This window comes from Mytilus californianus, unplaced genomic scaffold (assembly GCF_021869535.1).
Source record: "Mytilus californianus isolate M0D057914Y unplaced genomic scaffold, xbMytCali1.0.p SCAF_2, whole genome shotgun sequence".
Taxonomy (NCBI): domain Eukaryota; kingdom Metazoa; phylum Mollusca; class Bivalvia; order Mytilida; family Mytilidae; genus Mytilus; species Mytilus californianus.
Genome location: NW_026262668.1, coordinates 106019532 through 106039324, shown reverse-complemented (window position 1 = coordinate 106039324; position 19793 = coordinate 106019532). Strand labels below are relative to the sequence as shown.

General features: G+C 33.0%; 1 protein-coding gene and 1 long non-coding RNA gene across 6 annotated transcripts in view; both read right to left on the bottom strand.

The window, feature by feature from the left end:
* Positions 1-7958, bottom strand: part of LOC127728513 (rho GTPase-activating protein 15-like) — a 77524-nt gene extending 69566 nt beyond the window's left edge. For 4 of the 5 annotated variants that reach the window (XM_052235917.1, XM_052235920.1, XM_052235918.1 and 1 more), the window contains exons 1-3: positions 6907-7958; positions 5755-5961; positions 3911-3952 (exon numbers count right to left, since the gene is read on the bottom strand). In XM_052235917.1, the coding sequence (XP_052091877.1) occupies positions 3911-3952; positions 5755-5961; positions 6907-7509 (852 nt within the window). In that variant the 5' untranslated portion in view covers positions 7510-7958. The remainder of the gene's footprint in view (positions 1-3910; positions 3953-5754; positions 5962-6906) is intronic. The other variant, XM_052235919.1, reaches the window with a different exon arrangement.
* A 5214-nt stretch (positions 7959-13172) lies between these two features.
* Positions 13173-14969, bottom strand: LOC127728554 (uncharacterized). The gene is made up of 2 exons (XR_007994175.1): positions 14867-14969; positions 13173-13534 (listed from the first exon to the last, which is right to left on the bottom strand). It is a non-coding gene; the product is annotated as an uncharacterized LOC127728554 (long non-coding RNA).
* Positions 14970-19793: the final 4824 nt, after the last annotated feature.

The window sequence follows — 19793 nt, the reverse complement described above, 5'->3', positions numbered from 1 at the left end:
CCAGATCAAGTTGATACAACATGACCCTGTCACCTGTGTAATTATTTTTATTCAACATATTTTAAATTTAGTAAAAGTGGTTTTCTTAGTTGGCCTTTAGTGGCTAACCAACAAAATTCTAAAGAAGGATCCCGGACCATATACAGAATTAATTTTGCCTGCATTTGAACACTGATGTATGGTGCCAATAAAAATTGTCAATTAGACCCCATTCTTACTTTTATTCAAGATTCAATAAATTGAACGGACATAAATAGGTACCAGTGTGTGGTTCTCTGTCTCTTTAGTTACAATTAGTGTCAAAGCACATATCTAATGAGCTTTAGATTGATATTTTTTATTGATGATATCTTTATCTCACTTGGCAATACTTAAATTTTGAAATAATTCTTTCATGTCATGTTCTATGCTCATTTTGACATGGATAGGCTTTAGATTTGTCAATATCTTTACACCGAGTGTTTGCTAGCCATGCATACCCATGTTAAAATGAGCACTGCACATGACATGAAAGAATTATTTGATTTTAATAGAATTCAGAAACTTTTTTACTTCGAACTGAACATATGTTAGAAAGACAGCCAAAAGTAAAATCACAAAAATACTGAACTCCGAGGAAAATTCAAAAAGGAAAGTCCCCAATCAAATGGCAAAATCAAAAAAACAAACACATCAAACGAAATGTCAATTGATTTGACGAAGCAAAAATATTCTAGAAAACCACTGTTCCATGATTGTACAAACACATGTAGACTTATTTTCTGCTCTTTAATCAGGTGGTTGTCTCTATGACACATTCCCGTTTCCAGTCTCGATTCTATTACTTTTTGAATGATTTATTTCAATTTCTTAGCAAGCAACACCAACAGAAATGTCCATTTTGATCGATCGGTCTTTCAAAATTCAACTGATGTAACAATTTTAATTGTAAAGTTACGCACGTTCACCCAATGTTTTATTGAATTAGTACATAGATTTGTAAACAGGAAAATGAAGTGTGTATTATTAGAAATGGTTTTTTCATTTCTTCTATCAAATAATAACTATGGGATTTTTAAACAAAGATTTACTTATCTCAAATATTTTAATAACTTTTTAAAAGAAAAGATGAGTGATCACTTTTTGAAGTGAGGAATCTATGGGTGTCGTACATTATCAAATTGACATAAACTAATACTTTGCAATCTGGTATAAGAAACCTTTGTGCCACCATGTAAGCTTTCAATCATTTGATAGTTCTTAGTTGGTGTCACAGTCATCATTTCTATATCTCAACACATTAAAACTTCAAGTTGGCTTGAAGAAAAAAACCTCACTCCCCAAGTTTATTTGGAACATTACAAAACTGTTTTTATGAAGAGTATTCTAAACACCACTAAAGCTTAAGACAAGATAGCAATTTTTTTTTGGTTCCTTTATAACATTTTTAAATAAGGATTATAATCATGTATTTTTAATCAAATCTGCTTCATGAAAACTTCACATACAGTTGTGATACAATTTTTCAGATTATATTTGTTATCTAAGCATGCACCACCAATATCAAGCCAAGCTTGAAAGCAAATTTAATACATGTAGTTTTATTTCAGACTACATAAGATTCAAGAGAAATATCAACATTTTTGTACTTTGTTACTTAATCATTTTAAGAAATTTCCGCTGCAAGTATAACATTAACGGTACCAATTTTACTACACCTGATGTGCAACTCAATCATTAAACTAGAAAATCATATCTATATATTCTTTGCATTTTCAGTCAGCTATCCAGAAATTATAAAATCTGAAGAACTATCATAGAGTTCAGGAAAATGAAAATATTGTCCAAAGTGAATATCTGTTACATGCAAATACTACTGATGAGATACAAGTATATAAAGAGAGATATACTTAGTTGATTTTCAAACATGTATAATATTTCAAAATTGAAGTAAAATTGACATATTTTGATTTCAGAACAAGAAAGGAAGACTTTTTAAATATGTTTAATGTTTTGGTCAAACATGAATATGTGTCCTTAGTTTACCATGCCCCCCTTGCATATTTTCACATTTCCGTGTTCAGTGAACCATGAAATTCTAGTGAAAACCATAATTTGGCACATATATCAAGCAGATCACTTCATGATAAAGTTGTATAACAAGTTTGAAAGTTCATGTGACCACAAACCTCCCTAAACCAAAACTTTAACATGATAGGGGATGGACCGAGTAATGGATTGATGGACAAACCTCCCTAAACCAAAACTTTAACATGATAGGGGATGGACCGATTAATGGATTGATGGACAAACCTCCCTAAACCAAAACTTTAACATGATAGGGGATGGACCGAGTAATGGATTGATGGACAAACCTCCCTAAACCAAAACTTTAACATGATAGGGGATGGACCGAGTAATGGATTAATGGACAAACCTCCCTAAACCAAAACTTTAACATGATAGGGGATGGACCGATTAATGGATTGATGGACAAACCTTCCTAAACCAAAACATTAACATGATAGGGGATGGACCGAGTAATGGACCGAGTAATGGATTGATGGACAAACCTCCCTAAACCAAAACTTTAACATGTTAAGGGATGGACCGAGTAATGGATTGATGGACAAACCTCACTTAACCAAAACTTTAACATGTTAAGGAATGGACAGAGTAATGGATTGATGGACAAACCTCCCTAAACCAAAACTTTAACATGATAGGGGATGGACCGAGTAATGGATTGATGGACAAACCTCCCAAAACCAAAACTTTAACATGTTAGGGGATGGACCGAGTAATGGATTGATGGACAAACCGCCCTAAACCAAAACTTTAACATGTTAGGGGATGGACCGAGTAATGGATTAATGGACAAACCTCCCTAAACCAAAACTTTAACATGATATGGGATGGACCGAGTAATGGATTGATGGACAAACCTTCCTAAACCAAAACATTAACATGATAGGGGATGGACCGAGTAATGGACCGAGTAATGGATTGATGGACAAACCTCCCTAAACCAAAACTTTAACATGTTAAGGGATGGACCGAGTAATGGATTGATGGACAAACCTCACTTAACCAAATCTTTAACATGTTAAGGGATGGACTGAGTAATGGATTGATGGACAAACCTCCCTAAACCAAAACTTTAACATGATAGGGGATGGACCGAGTAATGGATTGATGGACAAACCTCCCTAAACAAAAACTTTAACATGATAGGGGATGGACCGAGTAATGGATTGATGGACAAACCTCCCAAAACCAAAACTTTAACATGTTAGGGGATGGACCGAGTAATGGATTGATGGACAAACCTCCCTAAACCAAAACTTTAACATGTTAGGGGATGGACCGAGTAATGGATTAATGGACAAACCTCCCTAACCCAAAACTTTTACATGATAGGGGATGGACCGAGTAATGGATTGATGGACAAACCTATACATAATGCCCCTCTATTATTGAAGCTGGGGCTTAAAAATTAGTACCTGTATGTTTTATTTGTCAATGATCTATGTAGTATGAAAGTAAATTCATAAAATGTTCATCTAGTTATCTTCTATTCTCATTTTACTACAACATATATATTAAGCTAATTTAACATAATTTCTGATTATCCAAGGTAAAACCCAACATATAAAGGTGAGGTTGTAAATTTTGGAAAAATTAATTCATCATTTCCACCTTTTAACTTTATCTAATTCATCCAATATAAAAAAAAAAAAAAAAAAAAAGGTACACATATTAACATGCTTCCATAAATATTTTCAGGGTATATTTTGATAGGAACAACATAAATCCTGTACCAGTTATTATTCAATGTAACAAAAATTTCTACCCAACAGATGGGACACAGTTAAAGGCTTGCTACATGTAGGTATACTGGTAAGCATGCATTACCATGGTAACTACTCACTCTAGCTCGTGGTGTAAATGGTCCATGAACGTTTGTAAGGATCTTCAATTCAAACATAATTTAAGGTTATACAAGCATTCAAACTATTGTGTGTTTAGAAGCATGAAAATGTGATTATAAATTATGCATTACTGTACATATTGGTTAATGGATGATAAATTCCTAAACATGGTCAGAGATCATGATATTAAGTATGTATGGAACTTACAACAAGTACTTCATTAGCCAGTATAAGATATTGGCTGAGTCTAAAATACTCTATATCACTGTTACCAATATCCCTCATTCAGCATGTATTTAAAGATTTCTACTTTCATGTGTAAAACTTATGTATAAAAAAAATTATTTAAATGTACAGAAGATATCCTATTGTAAAAATTAAAATTTGTTGTTCGATTTTTGTTAAATAAATTCAGACATGTAGTCACAGTTACTGTTTGAAGCATTTTGGATAAAAGTCATTCCATACAGGATGGTTCGTTCTAATTATAACCTACATGTACAAATGATGTATGTATATGCATGATATAGGCATCAATATGCCTTTCACAAGAGGAAATTATATACACCTTTACACAATGATTTATTTGTAGTTAATTTCCTGTATTGAAATGATATTTGGATATCACTAAAAATTAAATAAAGTGTAGAGGAGCCAAATGTTCATGTACTGTATCAAATAACAAGAGGCTTTAGCATGAGTCAAGTACATAATCAGACAATTAAAAAAAATTACAATATCAACTTATCTTCACAACTAGAAATATTTATAACATGTATTATTATAACTGGAATATTGTTTAACAGCTGTGTCATGAGCAGAAAATGTGAAAAATAAACTCTATGATATGAATATAATTCTATAAAAACAAATGTCAAATATCCAAATTTTCTGATCAGATCTATGCAGTTTCTTTTAAGCAAAGCTAGATTGATAAAATAAACTGTTGATACAGAAATATGTCTCGCCTGTCTGCAAAAAATTCGAAAAAAGACAATCTGACGGACAGCAACATTTCAACAATTCAAAGGCACTGGACCATGACCTAGGGGACAGGGCTTGGAAATAATTATCAAACTGATTTGTACTGATAGCAATGCAACTTTATAGAAAATATTATTGATCTACCACAAGGAGTTCATATCAAACTGACTTAAGCAGAATACTCAACACTGAAAATTGCTTATTCATTCAAAGTCACTGTACCATGACCTAGGGGGCAAGTAACATCCAAGGCCTGGAAATAGTCGTCAAAATGATATGTCCTGAGAGTAATGCAACTTTTTAGAAAATATCATTGATCCATCACAAGTAGTTCCTATCAAACTAACTTAAGCAGAAAACTTAACATTGAAAATTGCTTATTAACTGAAAGTTGCTGGACCTTGACCTAGGGGACAGGACCTAGAAATAGCAGTCAAACTGATATCTACTGATAGCAATGCAACTTTATACAAAATATCATTGATCTATCACAATTAGTTTCTATCAAACTGACTCAAGCAGAAAACTTAATAACTGTTGACGCATGCTCCTCCTTTGTTGCTGCCACCAGAAAAGCAATACCTATGTCTCGCTTCCCGGACTTTTGTTGCAGGCGAGACAAAAATCTCTTTCCAATATTCTTTGTAAACATTTGTATTTATTTCACTGCTATTGGTTCTTGCATTTTATTTTCTTTCAAACAGTATCAAAAAAATAAGTTGTTGCTGAAAAACTCTCATCCTGTACATTCATATCAGAATAGATATGTTGTATTGAAAAGATTACAAAATATAAAATTGTAACTATTTTTCATTTCATTATTTTGTTTGATTCAATCTTGACAACAATGTAGCATTACCTGTTGTGCTCTTTCATGTTTGTTTGGATGTCTAGGTGGTTTCCATGTTCTCTCCTCTGTTTCTTTATTAATATAAAATAATCTATTTGTTTGGGGGTCATGAAACATTTGCCATACATCTAATAATGTTTTAATGTAATCACATTTTTCAATGTCTGGTGATGGTGGCTCGTGTTTCGATTGGATTGGTGCAAAATTTGCATAATCCTGAAAAAAAAGAATATCATTAGTTCAAGTGGTTATTTGAAAACTACCATTTCAAAAATTACACATTCAACAATACATGACAATAGGATTACTTTTATTGGTTTCTATTATAGTAACTTGGCTAAGGTTTGATCACGAGAAGCTACATGTATGTATGATGTATACATGTTTCATGGCAACTTCAATACAACTGGTGTATTAGGTGTAAGTACAGTGTACTATTTTTTACACTCCTGGTAAGTCCCTACCAATTGTTAAAATCTTTGTTTTGATATATACGTGTATATAAATAAAATCCACAAAACTAACAAAGAGCTGAAAAAACTAATACAATTTCTTTTTCTGATGTGATATCAACCCATCTGGTAATTGAAAAAAAATTGATTAGGGGTAATAATACATGTAGTTAATTTTGGCCTCTAAAAGTTATCAGTTTTAATTTTAAAATAACTAATACAATTTCTTTTTTCTGATGTGATATCAACCCATCTAGTAATTGAACAAATATGGACAAGGAGCAATAAAATTTAATTTTGGCTTCTCAAAGTTATGAGTATTCATTTTTACACCAACATGACCAAAGGGCTATATATATCAATTTCTAACCTATATTAATTGCTGTTTTTTTTAGTAAAAATCATTCCCCATTTCTACATATATCTCAATAAAAGAGATGTGCAAAATTATGATAAAAATGCACAACAAAAATCAGTTCATATAAATTTCAATTTTCAAAATAAGTCGCACCATTAGATACCAATAAAACAATATGGTATCCATGACTGCTCAAAATTACTGACAACAAGATAGAAGAACTCAATCTGCTGGTAAAGAAATAAAAAAAAATTTGCTGTAAAGCACAATGAAATATATAAAAGTGCACTTCTGATAGCATTATTAAAACACTGCAAATTTTACATGTTGTATGTGATGTGCAATACTTACACTATCTGTAGCCTCTCCATCATTTTTTTCAGTAACATGTATGCCAGCTTCTGTTCTATAATTATCTAAGTTAACATAATCGCCTTCATCTGAAAAACTCCTCCTAAATGGTACCGCCACTGAAGAAACAGCTGGAATGGTTGCAGATGGAATGCCTGAGTCTGATATTTTCTTAAAACTTGATTTGCCTTTTCCAAAAGTTATTCCTACTTCACCTGAGTTAATATAGTCAGATGACCCTGTATACGCCATATCTGTTTTCACATTCTTACTTCCTGTAACACTTATAATATTTATTTGCTCAGTTTTCTCATTGTTGTTGTCAGTGTAAGATTCATTAGAGTTGTTTGATCTAGGAGAATGTGTGTAATCATCATCTAAAACTTGAACATAAGCAGCTGGTACATAAAAAGTTAACTCATTTGCATTCCCAGAATCTCGAACAACCTCCCACCAATCACCACTTTTAGATATCAAATGATATTCATCCCCTCGTTTCATTGTGATCATGTGACCATCGTCATCTTTATAGGAGTAATCATATAAGGCCTTTAATCTTGTAATTGGAAAGCCTAGATCAGTGTCAGATTCTTGGTCAGACATGATGTTGTAATTATCTAATCTGCCAAACAGTTTTTTAAATTTACTTCAACAGTACTCAGTAGCAATTTTTTTTTGTATCTTTACAGAATGCTCTATTTCAAAATTGTGTGCAACCTGTTACAAATGTGACTGGTCTTCAGGAGTAAATGCTACAGAAAAAAACTTAGCGGTTGGTCAGAGACAGTTGCATAACAATGTATTAAAATTTTCTTTTCTAACAAAATGTTCTTTGCGTTGGTTTATTGTGAGTACGAAAGATATTTAAGACCTGTTTCTCACTTTGATCAGATTTAGTAACATGACTTTGTTATGTCAGCCATTAATTAACGTCGTTTTCTAGATTACATTTGTAAGTGTCAAAGTATGGATTAAAACATTGCAGAAATTTTCTTCAGGAAGAAGGTACTTCTTATTCCGGAAGTTGACCGATGACTTCGCCCACAAATCTGTTTTTGTTGTTCATTAAGTATGATAGTACGATTTTTATCATTGGATATAATTGACCTTTCACCTTTGCAAAAGTTTCTACTAGCGGCAAATTCAAAATAAATGACGAAAGACCATGGACAACGATTCATTCTCATGTTTTTCCTGTGAGGTATGGACAATCTTAATAACGTACGTCGTCATAACAGATTTTTTTAAACAGTCCAGTCAGACTTAAGGATGTACTTAGGTGAGGTTTTGGAATTTGTGTCAAATGTTCGGACTCCTTGGTGTTTTTCCATACAATACAAGGTAAAATATTTTGCCCCATAACACCCATTTATTTTTTCATGTAAGACTTAATAGCTCATAAAAGGTCATTTACCAAAATTTTAGAAGGTTCTTGATTTTCTTTCTTTTGATTTGAGACACACATAATACCAATGCAAATATAAGGTAAACGTCCGAGTCAGCCTTTTCCCGCCATATTTTAAATATCAAATATCTTGAAAAGGAGCTCGATGACCTATCAATATTTTTAGCTTATTTTGATCCTTAACCAATGCTCTACCGGCTTATATTATCAATTTTCGATTCTTGATTTATTTAATTTTACCTAAGTACATCCTTAAGTTTAACGGGGTTGGTAAAGGGTCATTTTCGTGCATCGTGTTTGCCGGTTTTTTTTTTTTTTAAATTGACGATCAATGTGTTTTTGCTTTTTTTTTATTTTTACGTTCGGTTGTGCAAGACGGGTTCTTCGTTCAAAGTGTTCCCCTAACTTATTTATACGTGCTTCGACATGGATTAAAAGTGCTTGTTTTCCGTGCTTGGTAAATTAAAAAAAACTGTCGTTTTGAAAGTTAATAAAAAGAAATCAGAAATAATTTTATGATTTTCCTTATAGATTTCGGGACTTCAAACGTATATATTATATACTTGCCAGTTAAAGGTTTCCAACCTGTGATATGCGTTCGTTATTATAGTACTTTTTTATCATGCAATGTTCATGGACGAAATCATTTCACGTTCACCGTGAAATTGTTATTCCTTCTTTGTATAATTTAACGTTTTTTTTTCGTGCAAGTACCACCCTTTACAACCCCCTTTAATCTTAACTAACTAGCAACGAATATTATTTTTAATTTAATGAAGCTCAACCCACTGCACATTAGAAAATCCAAATTCCCAAGCCAAGAGTACTTGTTTGTTTTTCTCTAATTAATATTTTTTTTCAATTTTTTTTTCAAAATTTGACTTGTTACTCATGAAAATAAGATTTCCGTGAGGTCATTTTAAGTCCAAGGAAATTGCGAGTATTCAGGATTTTACACCATTTATCCCAGAGTTTCTGGGGACCTTTAGCGGCCCCCAAACCCCCTGCCGTTTGACTTCCTCCTCCGGCATTGAGTACACATCATTATATTGTCCTAGCTACGCCACTGACTTATCATATGTCGCTGATAGATCTAACTGGGTTATAATTATCAGTGATGCACTTCAGTAATAAAATACGGAAATACATAACCACTGTACATAACTTTAACCAGAGACATAAAATTGTCTATTATGTATATATATAAAAAAGACAATTTCAATGTTTTTTTCTGGAAAACTATAAAATAGAAATTCAATGAAAATATACTTCGCCACCCTATGAAACGTCCTCCTTCCATTAACTACATTAAAAGGGGGGAGAGGTGTCAAAACGATGCATCTTCTAAAGTTGAAACATTTCAATAATTTGCTTAGGTCTAAAAAGACAAATTATTCAAATTTGGATACAAAAATAACAGCTAAACTATGAAATTATGGAAATGAAAACTACCCTATGCCAACCTCCAATCATTTATCCTCAGTGTCCTATAACTTTTATCAATATCAATATAGGCAATTCTAAGAGAAGTTATAAAATGCCACCAAAAAAAGTCATTTAAAGGTAAGTTCTGCGGTGCAATGGAATCGGAAAATAGTGTTATTTACAAGTTCCTTCTTATGTTGATCATAACTCCGACAGGCGACTGGGTCTTTTTTTCATTATTTGAGCAGAATATTGTCGTGACTTTTCTTTTTATTTATTCGTGAAATTATGAAGGAACGCAAATAGTTGGAGATTTTGTATATATGTTGAAAGAAGTAGTTGGACCGAAAAAAAGCTTCAACCAAAGTACTCGGGACCATATGTTGTCCATGAAATTTTATCGCCACAGTTAAACTCCGAGAAAAAGGACAGTGCATGGTATAAATGGTCTAAGAATCCAGTGTATTTGGACCGTCTTCAAATACCGTTCGTTCGCGCTCCGAATCCCGCTAATTATTTTATTCCAGTATCAGTGAAAAAATGAACACTACTTGAATGAAATACAAAATGGAGATATCACTAATTCCGAACCTACTAGTAATGTTGTCGTCTCCGACGAATCAAACAGTGAACCCTCAGTAAACAATAATTCACGAACAAGACCTGTGAGACAAATTCGTAAGCCAATGCGGTATCGATCAGAACTAGGCAATATAAGTGAAACAACAGTAGCCGATATTTCATCATCTGAACAGACTGAGAATATTTTTGATCATTTTTTACAAAATCAAACGCATTTTGACTCAAAGTAAATGGAACGAATGTTATGAATATTAAGTGCAATATAATGGTGAACCGGCACAAAATGCGATATAGACCGTGGAGGATCAGTTAAATGAAGCTGCGAAACAGTCTATAATCAAAAGACCACCTCCAGTTATAGACTTAGACGTATAGACGATGTTTCATTCTTTTCATGGACTTTATACATCTTTTGAAATTTATTTAGTTGATATATTGACATTTTAAGTAGAAATGTTGCATTTCCATATGTATATACTCTATAATTATTGCGTGAACCCCTGAGGGTCCCCTGAGGGTTCACGCATATTTATTAGTTAGAAATATAGTCTACGGTAGTCTCGATTACCCAGACGCATATATAAATATAGCGTCTGGGGTGATTAACCGGACTGGTCAGATATTTATAGGGGGCGTAACAAATAATTAAATATAGAATTTATCTATAAATAGCACTTCCGTTATCCCCAAAATAATTTAAAAAAACAGTAGTATATGTATGTAAAGTATATGTGATTATTAAAACTGACATTCTTGTAGCTCACCCTATGTTGCCCAACTTGATGATGGGCAATTTTAATAGAGACGTGATGTCAAATAAATAAAACGGCTTCAAATACCATTTCACACGTATTCTTGTCTCTGTGATTTATAAACATGTAATAAAGATCTATAGTCAAAATAAAGCTTTTGGCCGTACTTATTCAGATTTCGGACATTTTTTTCGTTAATTAAAAGTACTTATAAGTTTTTTTGTCATGATTTTTATCTAAGACTTTATCATAAACTACTTTTCTAGCTTAAATTTCTAAAAAAAAACGATTAAAAACTGTAATTAACGGTGTTCTTTTTTTACCTGAATTTTGTACATGTACATTTTTTTTAAAAGAGAAAAATCAATTGGTAAAGAAAGGTCGAACTAGCATTCACAGACAGTGACTAGGTTCCACTCTTTGGGCTTTATAAAGTGTTATTGAAAATTTGTGTTAATTTTAATGAAGCGTTGACAACACACACTTGTCCCGCTTTTTCTACTATCAAACATGAACCTCTTCTGTAAATGGATACATGTTTGATGGAACAAGATTCGAGGCAAGTATGTGTCAATCTGCTCTGATAGCCTAATGCAGTTCTTCGTTACGGTAAATGTGAAACAAAAATGGTAAATATGATACAAAAACGGATGTAACAAGGTATATTTCGACCCCTAATATTGCAATTTTCGGCCGGGAGGTAGGGGTGTGCCCCCTTAATCCCCTTTACCAGGGTGCCTCAGTCGGCGGCACCAAACACCTGCCTCGTCTGATTCTGAGGCCTAGTTACGACCCTGTCTAAATGTTATAGCACTCGTCATAGGTGGATCCAGCCCCCCCTCTTTTCGTGGGAAAAATTTGGTTGATAATATAGGGAATCACTGAAGCATGACTGTAGCGGCCCCCTCCCCCTTATAACAAGTTCTGGATCCGCCACTGATCGTGTATAGAGGATACCACGCTCTCTGCGCGCTAAGAGAGGGGTCCGTAGGTGGACAGTTGTACTTAAAGCTAAATGTGTGCCCCAATACAAAAAACCCCAACTTTCTAGTGAGTCATAATTTCTCCGACCTGTATCCCGAACGGCCTATATAATAATTCAGGACCTCCTTTTTATATTTATTGTTAATTTCTTTTCGTCCTGAACATTACCACTATTTACCACAAGACGATAACCAATCAACCCACAATCAATCTATTCCTATATTATAGCACACCAGGTTATTCTCTTATCTTCGTACTATAAAATACCATTATTCTCTATTTTTCATATTATAGCACACCACTATTCTCTGTTCTTTATATTGTATCACACCATTAGTCTCTATTCTTTTTTTATCCATTTTTCTTAGTTTTGTCTCATTATTCTCATTTCTGCAAATTTCTGTTATAATTTATGCTGTTCTTTTTATATATTCCTTCAGATATCTGATACACTTACCTTACAAAAAAAGCACACATCAAGTTACGTCTATGTAAAGAAAAACAACTCATACAAATACTAAGATTGCAATGTAGAAAAACTTCCTGAACAACAATTACCGGCAGATCAGTGAGATCACACAATGAGCCAACAGTCTGAATGTTTCTTAGCTGTTACACCAATAATCTATATCGCCTAATCCCTTTGGGAAGAAAATATTTAGGAACCAACCTCCACACAATACCACTTTGCCAATGTTACCCCGCGTCTATGAAGAAAATACAGAACTGAACCAGTCATTCATGAAACTCAATACTCTTTAAATGCATGTTTGTATTATGCACATGGAGAAGATGGAATGGGATTTATCCCATACTGCATGGTAACTTGTAAAAAAAACAATAACTCAAAAGTGTATTCTACTTCTCCAACTATTATAATATCCATCATGTATTAGCATGCAATAAAGGACAGCTTCACAAGAACAATAATTTCTCCTGTGAACCTTTATATAAAAATAAGGAGATTGTTATTATTGCTAACGAGGCAACAACCCAGCAGAGTTCAAATGACGTGGATATAAGCAAATATAGTCACTGCACGGCCTTCAATATTAAAAAAAGTCCATACCATATAGTCAACGATAAAAGGGCCCGACATGAAAATGAGATATAATTCAAACCTGAAAACTAACTGTTTTATTGTTTATATGATTTTTAATTTGTTAATACAAATCTTAATTCTCTAACATATCTGACAACAATGTGTTTCTTGATTTTTGTTTTATTTCCTTAATATACGTCTGTGTACCTTTTTCCCCTTTGTGGTTGCTATCAAAATAATGTTTACCCAACATTTTTGGTTCTGTGATTTATTTATACTGATTGATGCTTCAGTATTTAAAAAAATCTTTGAATCTTGTTCTTATAAAATTGAAGCTGTTTAAGCATTATACAATGAAAATCCTGAACATTATATATTTTTTTTAATTCTTCACATTTTTCACATAAAATCTGTGTCCAGAAATCATCATTGGTTTGTCTACAAAAGAAATAAAATATTAAAATCATTGTAATTTTTGATCACCTGCATAGCATATATGAAAAACAAATTGTTTGAAAAAAAATCATAGAAATATATTGTATAAATTATTGTCCTGGGGCAAAATGAATCCTGCCTCGGAGTGCGAGATTTTCTCGTTGCGTTGAAGACCCATTGGTGACATTGGGCTGTTTCCTGCTCTTTGGTCGGGTTGGTGTCTCTTTGAGACATTCCCTGTTTCTATTCTCTATCCAAACCATGCATGGGTTTTTCGCATTTTTGAAGGCCATACAGTTGTCTATAATTGCTCACATCCATTTCATTTGAAATTGGGTGGATAGTTGTCTCATTGGAATTCATACCACATCACCTTATTTGTATAATGTTGACATTTTGGTACTTTTCACTTTTTGTTTTAGTCTAATCACGACCTCTTAATCATGTTGATGTCTACTTTTTGTAATTTATGTCATTGGGTTCACCGGTTGCTGCCTCATTGACACTTCATTTCATTGATGCTGAATCTATTGTTTTATTGTCTATTGTTTGGCAGAAAATCGAATTTTCATTGTTTTTCTCGTGCCATGGTTTTGTTCAGCATTAAAAAAAAATACAGGTTTAGATAGCCACTTGATATCTTCCCTGACAACATTTTTATTCATTTATGAACTTTTTTGTGTGTGAAAAAAATGCCTTTTAATAGTGCAATAAAAGTGCAAAAAATGTGTTTTTCTATTTTAAGTTGACCGGTCCAGACTTTGTTTACAAACAGTATATTTAAATTTTTATATAGTGAAATATGAGTTAAACGAAATTACTTTTCATAACAACGTGTCCCACTTTCTTAACTGTATTGTATAAGCTAAATGCATTTGTTTAAAAAAAAAATCGAGTATAAAACATTTTGACCGTTTGGTGTATGTACAAAATGGCATATTCTAGATACACTTTGTTTGTTTTTCTTCTACTTATGGTTTTGGATTGCGTTCCCTCCTTTGAATGTGTACATCATTGTATATCTCTCCTCCCCCTTTTTTACACATATCAAGATGCAAACTCCCTTATACAGATAGATACAACAAACTAATCTTGAAGGTCATATTTCGGCGTCATAGCACTTTTCCATCAAGTATTTATAACGTTAAAGATACTACATATCAACCCCAAAATGTACGACTGTTCGAGTGGTCCCAGTCAATACAAAAATTGCCATTCATTGTATAACTATTAACTCGTTTGTATAGCACGGACATGCATGAAATAATATAACTACTCGATGTATCAGGTTGCATTGAAATTTATGTTACAGTTTGTGTTGTTATATCATCTTACCAAGGTTGGATGTGCTGTTATTTTCCTTCGCGGCCATGAAAGCCATGCTGTCTGGTGTTTTCCATGACTTGTATTTCGTCACAAAAAAAATATAAATAGCTTTAAACAATATAAGTTATCTACGTTCATATCCGTAGATATGGATATTTTAACACCCTGAAGTATCCAAGTACACCCTGAGGCAAATTTATCCCCGGTCTTAGTCCAAATCTTGCAATTTTTAGAGAAATTCATCCACAAAATGTAACGTGAAAGCAACGTTTTTTTCATTTTTTAAAAATCTTTTATTGAAATTCGGGAATTTGACATATTTTTTACGGGGTGTAGGGTACTACCTTTGGTAGAACCCTACAGGTAGTCAAATATAAGACGTTTTTAATCCAGAGACAGAGAAACGGGAATGGGTCGAATTTGGCGCTCAATGTTGTGAGAGTTACATCATAGACGGTGTGACGTCAACGTGGGTCATTTGCATAACTAGGTCAGTAGTCCCATTCATTGACAATGTGGCAGCCAAGTGATGCATTTACTAAAATGAGTGCAAATGATCGACATAATAAGATAAAATCGTTAGTTGATTAAATATTTAATTACAGACATCATGGATAATCTACAGAATTCAATATTTCACAAGGAACAACCAAGAAACTAAGGAAAACGCGCGTGATGTTCCCCGTTGTAATGGGTAGCAACGTCCGGGTATATGGGTTAGCAACACCCAGGGGCTATGGGTTTTGTAACGACGTGCGTTAACCAATCAAAATCCTAGAAATATACTAAGCCGGGGATAACAATCGATACACTCGGGCTTTTCAATAATATTATCGTAATGTCATTTCTTCCGAAGTCAATAACCAACTTCTTGGTTATTCGTCTTGGACGTTATCCTTAAACACAAGCTAAAAAAGCCGATACTATTCCGATTGTCATAAATTACCATTTTTATATCATTTGTCATCCAGACGCTATACTTTGAAAAATAAAGCGGCTGGATGATCGAGACTAAGTCTACGGAGGAATATTCGGAAGTTAAATTATTGTTCATTCGGAACACCTATTCATCTTATCTGTATTAGCTTCCTGCAATTAAGAGCACCTCCATACGGTGTATCTAAGATATTTAAAACATGGCAATAAAGAATTTTCACAGATCGCTAATTCACTTATCTGATATATGATAATAAACAATCTATAGATCCTTTTCAAACGTGTATTTATTGTAAAACTACATTTTATGCATTGCAAGGGTTGCCTAACTTGAGCAAAGTTGACAGTTGTACCCTTTGATAAACAAGTGAAAGCTAAATGGTCAAGATTTAATTATAACGACCTATGGTATCAAACATCTGTATCTAGATATTCACAGAGAGATATTTTAAAATAGTGCTGTGGTTTCTACATAATGAGTTAAAGTGGGCTTTTGGGATTTGATTTGTAACAATAAAATCATTATGCACACTTGTCATTTTGACAAATCAGATAAAAAAAAATCTGTTTCAAATGAAAATAAAACAAGTAAAATAAAGACTGTTCGTTAATATACATTTTTACAACTTTTACTGTTTCCTTTTTACAGTACTCTCTATCAATTAAGTTATCTTGTAAGTTAATTAAATGTTTATTTAATTCATTGATGTCACTATTATTTCAGTGACCGCTGCAGAAAGTCTTGACTCGTTCAAGAGACTCCTGCATGCACATTAAATTTCAAGTCCCGTGTTTTTATTTGCACAATGTATAAATGTTATGTACAGCACAAATTATTTCCTTTCTGTTAAAATTATTTTTGGACTTGTAAAGTATGCAAGCGCACACCAAACAGTGACAGGATAGTCAACCAAATGGCGGTGGTCACTTAGTGGTAGAAGTAGAAATTTCTTATATTATTCACACATTGTAATGCTCTTAAATTTATGTGTGTTTTGGATGTGCACTAGTGATTGGTAAATATTGATACGTTTCTGTGTTTTTAATATATGTGACTTAACATCAAGAATTCCATTATTATGGAATCGTTCACTTTTGTACACTTTGGTATCTAAATTATAGAGGGTGGCAAAAGGGAGGGTCTGAACACGGAAACACCTGAAATAACAAATCACAAAAACGTTGCACGAAAAAAAACACTCTGGAAAAACGGAGCCAAGGAATAAAATCGTAAATATTAAGGAAAATAGTACCAAAAGTTATTACTCAGCCGTTCTTGGAGATCATGCAGTCATTATAAATGGACATAGCGACCCTGCATGTGGTCACCTTTTAGCGTCCGTTAGTTGCATCCGATTTATCATAGTAATACAATAGGCTATTGATAAATATCTTGGGACCAGTTAATTAGTTTATTATTCAAAACAATATTTGGGCTGACGTTGAATTAGTCCCGGTTTACTTTTTAATCAAATGCGGGACAAGCACGAGAAAATAAGAGTACCGACACGAAACACGGAAAATAATTAAGGGAAAGCACGCACATCGAACAAAACACGAGAAAACGAGAAATAAAACGTCGAAACATGGAAACACGTGATATAAAAAAGGCCAAAAACGTTGCACGAACGTGAATAACCCTTTACCACCCTCTTAATAGGCCATACTAGATGTCGACACCTCATATCAGAACTTAAGTAAAGGTCAATTTCGTTTGCAAGGTTAAAGAAATCTTCAACTTGCTCTAGTTTGCCTGTGAAGACCATAAAACCGTCATCCCTATTGACAGTGTAATTTGATGTTTTCTCTCCATTGGAACTTATCTAAGATTTTAATGAATAGGGCAGACAGATGCAGATCTGTGCATGTTGGTGACAATGGGTGCTCCCATAATGTGTTTGTATAACAGTCCATTAAACTCAAATTCATTGTTTCTAAGAATGAATTTAACAAATGCAGTTAAATCTATTTTGTTGAGAATCTTTAAAGTATATTCTCCTGTGTGTCAATAAATTCTAATGCATTGACAACAGTTTCTTCTAAATTATCAATGATCATATGTGTGTACATTGACGTACATCATAGGCAATAAGATTGCATACTTTTTTTACCTCGTGTGACTCTATTTTATTAATGAAATTTTTTGTATCTTGAATGTAAAAGTTGCATGCCTCTTCAATAACTGGATGTTGGATTTGTACTTATTGATAATTTAGTCTTAGATGCATGATTTTTTTAATTAGTTGTTAGTGGCTTTGAACTAGCTGTCAGTAACTGCGAGTACTCTCAGATCTGTACTTAGTGTCTATTTGTTGTTGGGATATACAAGTACTCGGCCACGTCCACTCTGTGTAGTATTTCTGTTTGTATCCATCTGATGAGTTAACTTGCCTTTTTCAACTGATTTTTATAGTTCGTTCTTATGTTGTACTTTACACCACTGTCCCAGGTTAGGGGGGAGGTTGGGATCCCGCTTACATGTTTAACCCCGCCACATTCTGTATGTATGTGCCTGTCCCAAGTCAGGAGCCTGTAATTCAGTAGTTGTCGTTTGTTGATGTGTTACATATTTGTTTTTCGTTCATTTTTTGTACATAAATTAGACCGTTAGTTTTCTCGTTTGAATTGTTTTACATTTGTCATTTCGGGGCCTTTTATAGCTGACTATGCGGTATGGGCTTTGTTCATTGTTAAAGGCCGTACGGTGACCTATCGTTGTTAATTTCTGTGTCATTTGGTCTCTTGTGGAGAGTTGTCTCATTGGCAATCATACCACATCTTCTTTTTTATATTTATAATCACTAGTAGATCAAGTAAGTATCTCTCGAGGGAGAGTTGCACTTATTGATGATTGGTTGGTAACGAACATTAATGTGTCCTGCTAGCTGACCAGTTCGCAATGCCTCATTACTTATTTCTAGATTAATTTTATGAATTTTTGGAAGAAGGTACATGTGTCCTCCATGTTTTGAATTATTATTATTCTTTAAGAAATTATACGTCTGGGAAGCTTTTTTTCTCTCTCCTTGCTTTATATTTAACACTTCTCTCAACATGCCAAAATTGTAATGATTTACAATGAAAAGAAAATATTATCCTCCACACACATGGCCAAGATAACACTGATATATAATTTCTTATTCAGTTGAATTAATAATTAGAATAAAAAAGTTCTAAGGTTCACGTATTGTCTTTTTTTTTTTTTTAAAAGCAACTTGTTTTAAAATTTGACAAGTTTTTGCAGTTAGTTTTGTGTTTTAGCATAAGTTGATTTATCTTAGTCGTTACATTGTTTTTTAGTAAAGTAGCTAGTTAAAATTATAAGAAAAAAAGGAAGAAAAGACAAAAATAGAAAAGTAGAAAATCTGATTTTTTTTTTTGTGTGTGTATTTGTTATGTTTTTTTTTAATCCAATATATTGTGTACAAATTATGATATTTAATTTTTGATTATTGATGACTGTTTTACACATGTAAAATTATGACAAATTTCCCTTGATATAAGGAATTTACGGTTCAAAGAAGAGAAAAAAAAAACAAATGTCACACAGTGTTGTCGAATGTCATAAAATATTATGAGAAGTCAGTGTGGTTAATTCCGGTTTCAAGTATTTCAAGTGTAAACCAAAAATGGAATACCTATATTTATAAAGAGTTCTCTCGTAAAATCATCCGTATATTTATGAATTTTCATTAATACCGTTGAAGACATGCTTAGTTTGCAGTGTTTTTTTCATTTTCTAAGGGTATCATATATACTATGAGCCTAAATATACCGTGCAAAAAATATTATAGAGTTTGAGTCTTCGAAAGTAGGTAGGTAGTATTTGATGATGATTGATTTATTTGGATAATTTTTTGAATGTTTTGAAATCTCACTGACCATCTGAAACAAAATTAATTTTTCTTTTTATTGGGCGGGGATGTTAGAATGTAGATTGGCATGGTCAGTGGGTTTTCATGGAGTTTTTTTTTTGCATAGTTTCTTGCATATCACTGTT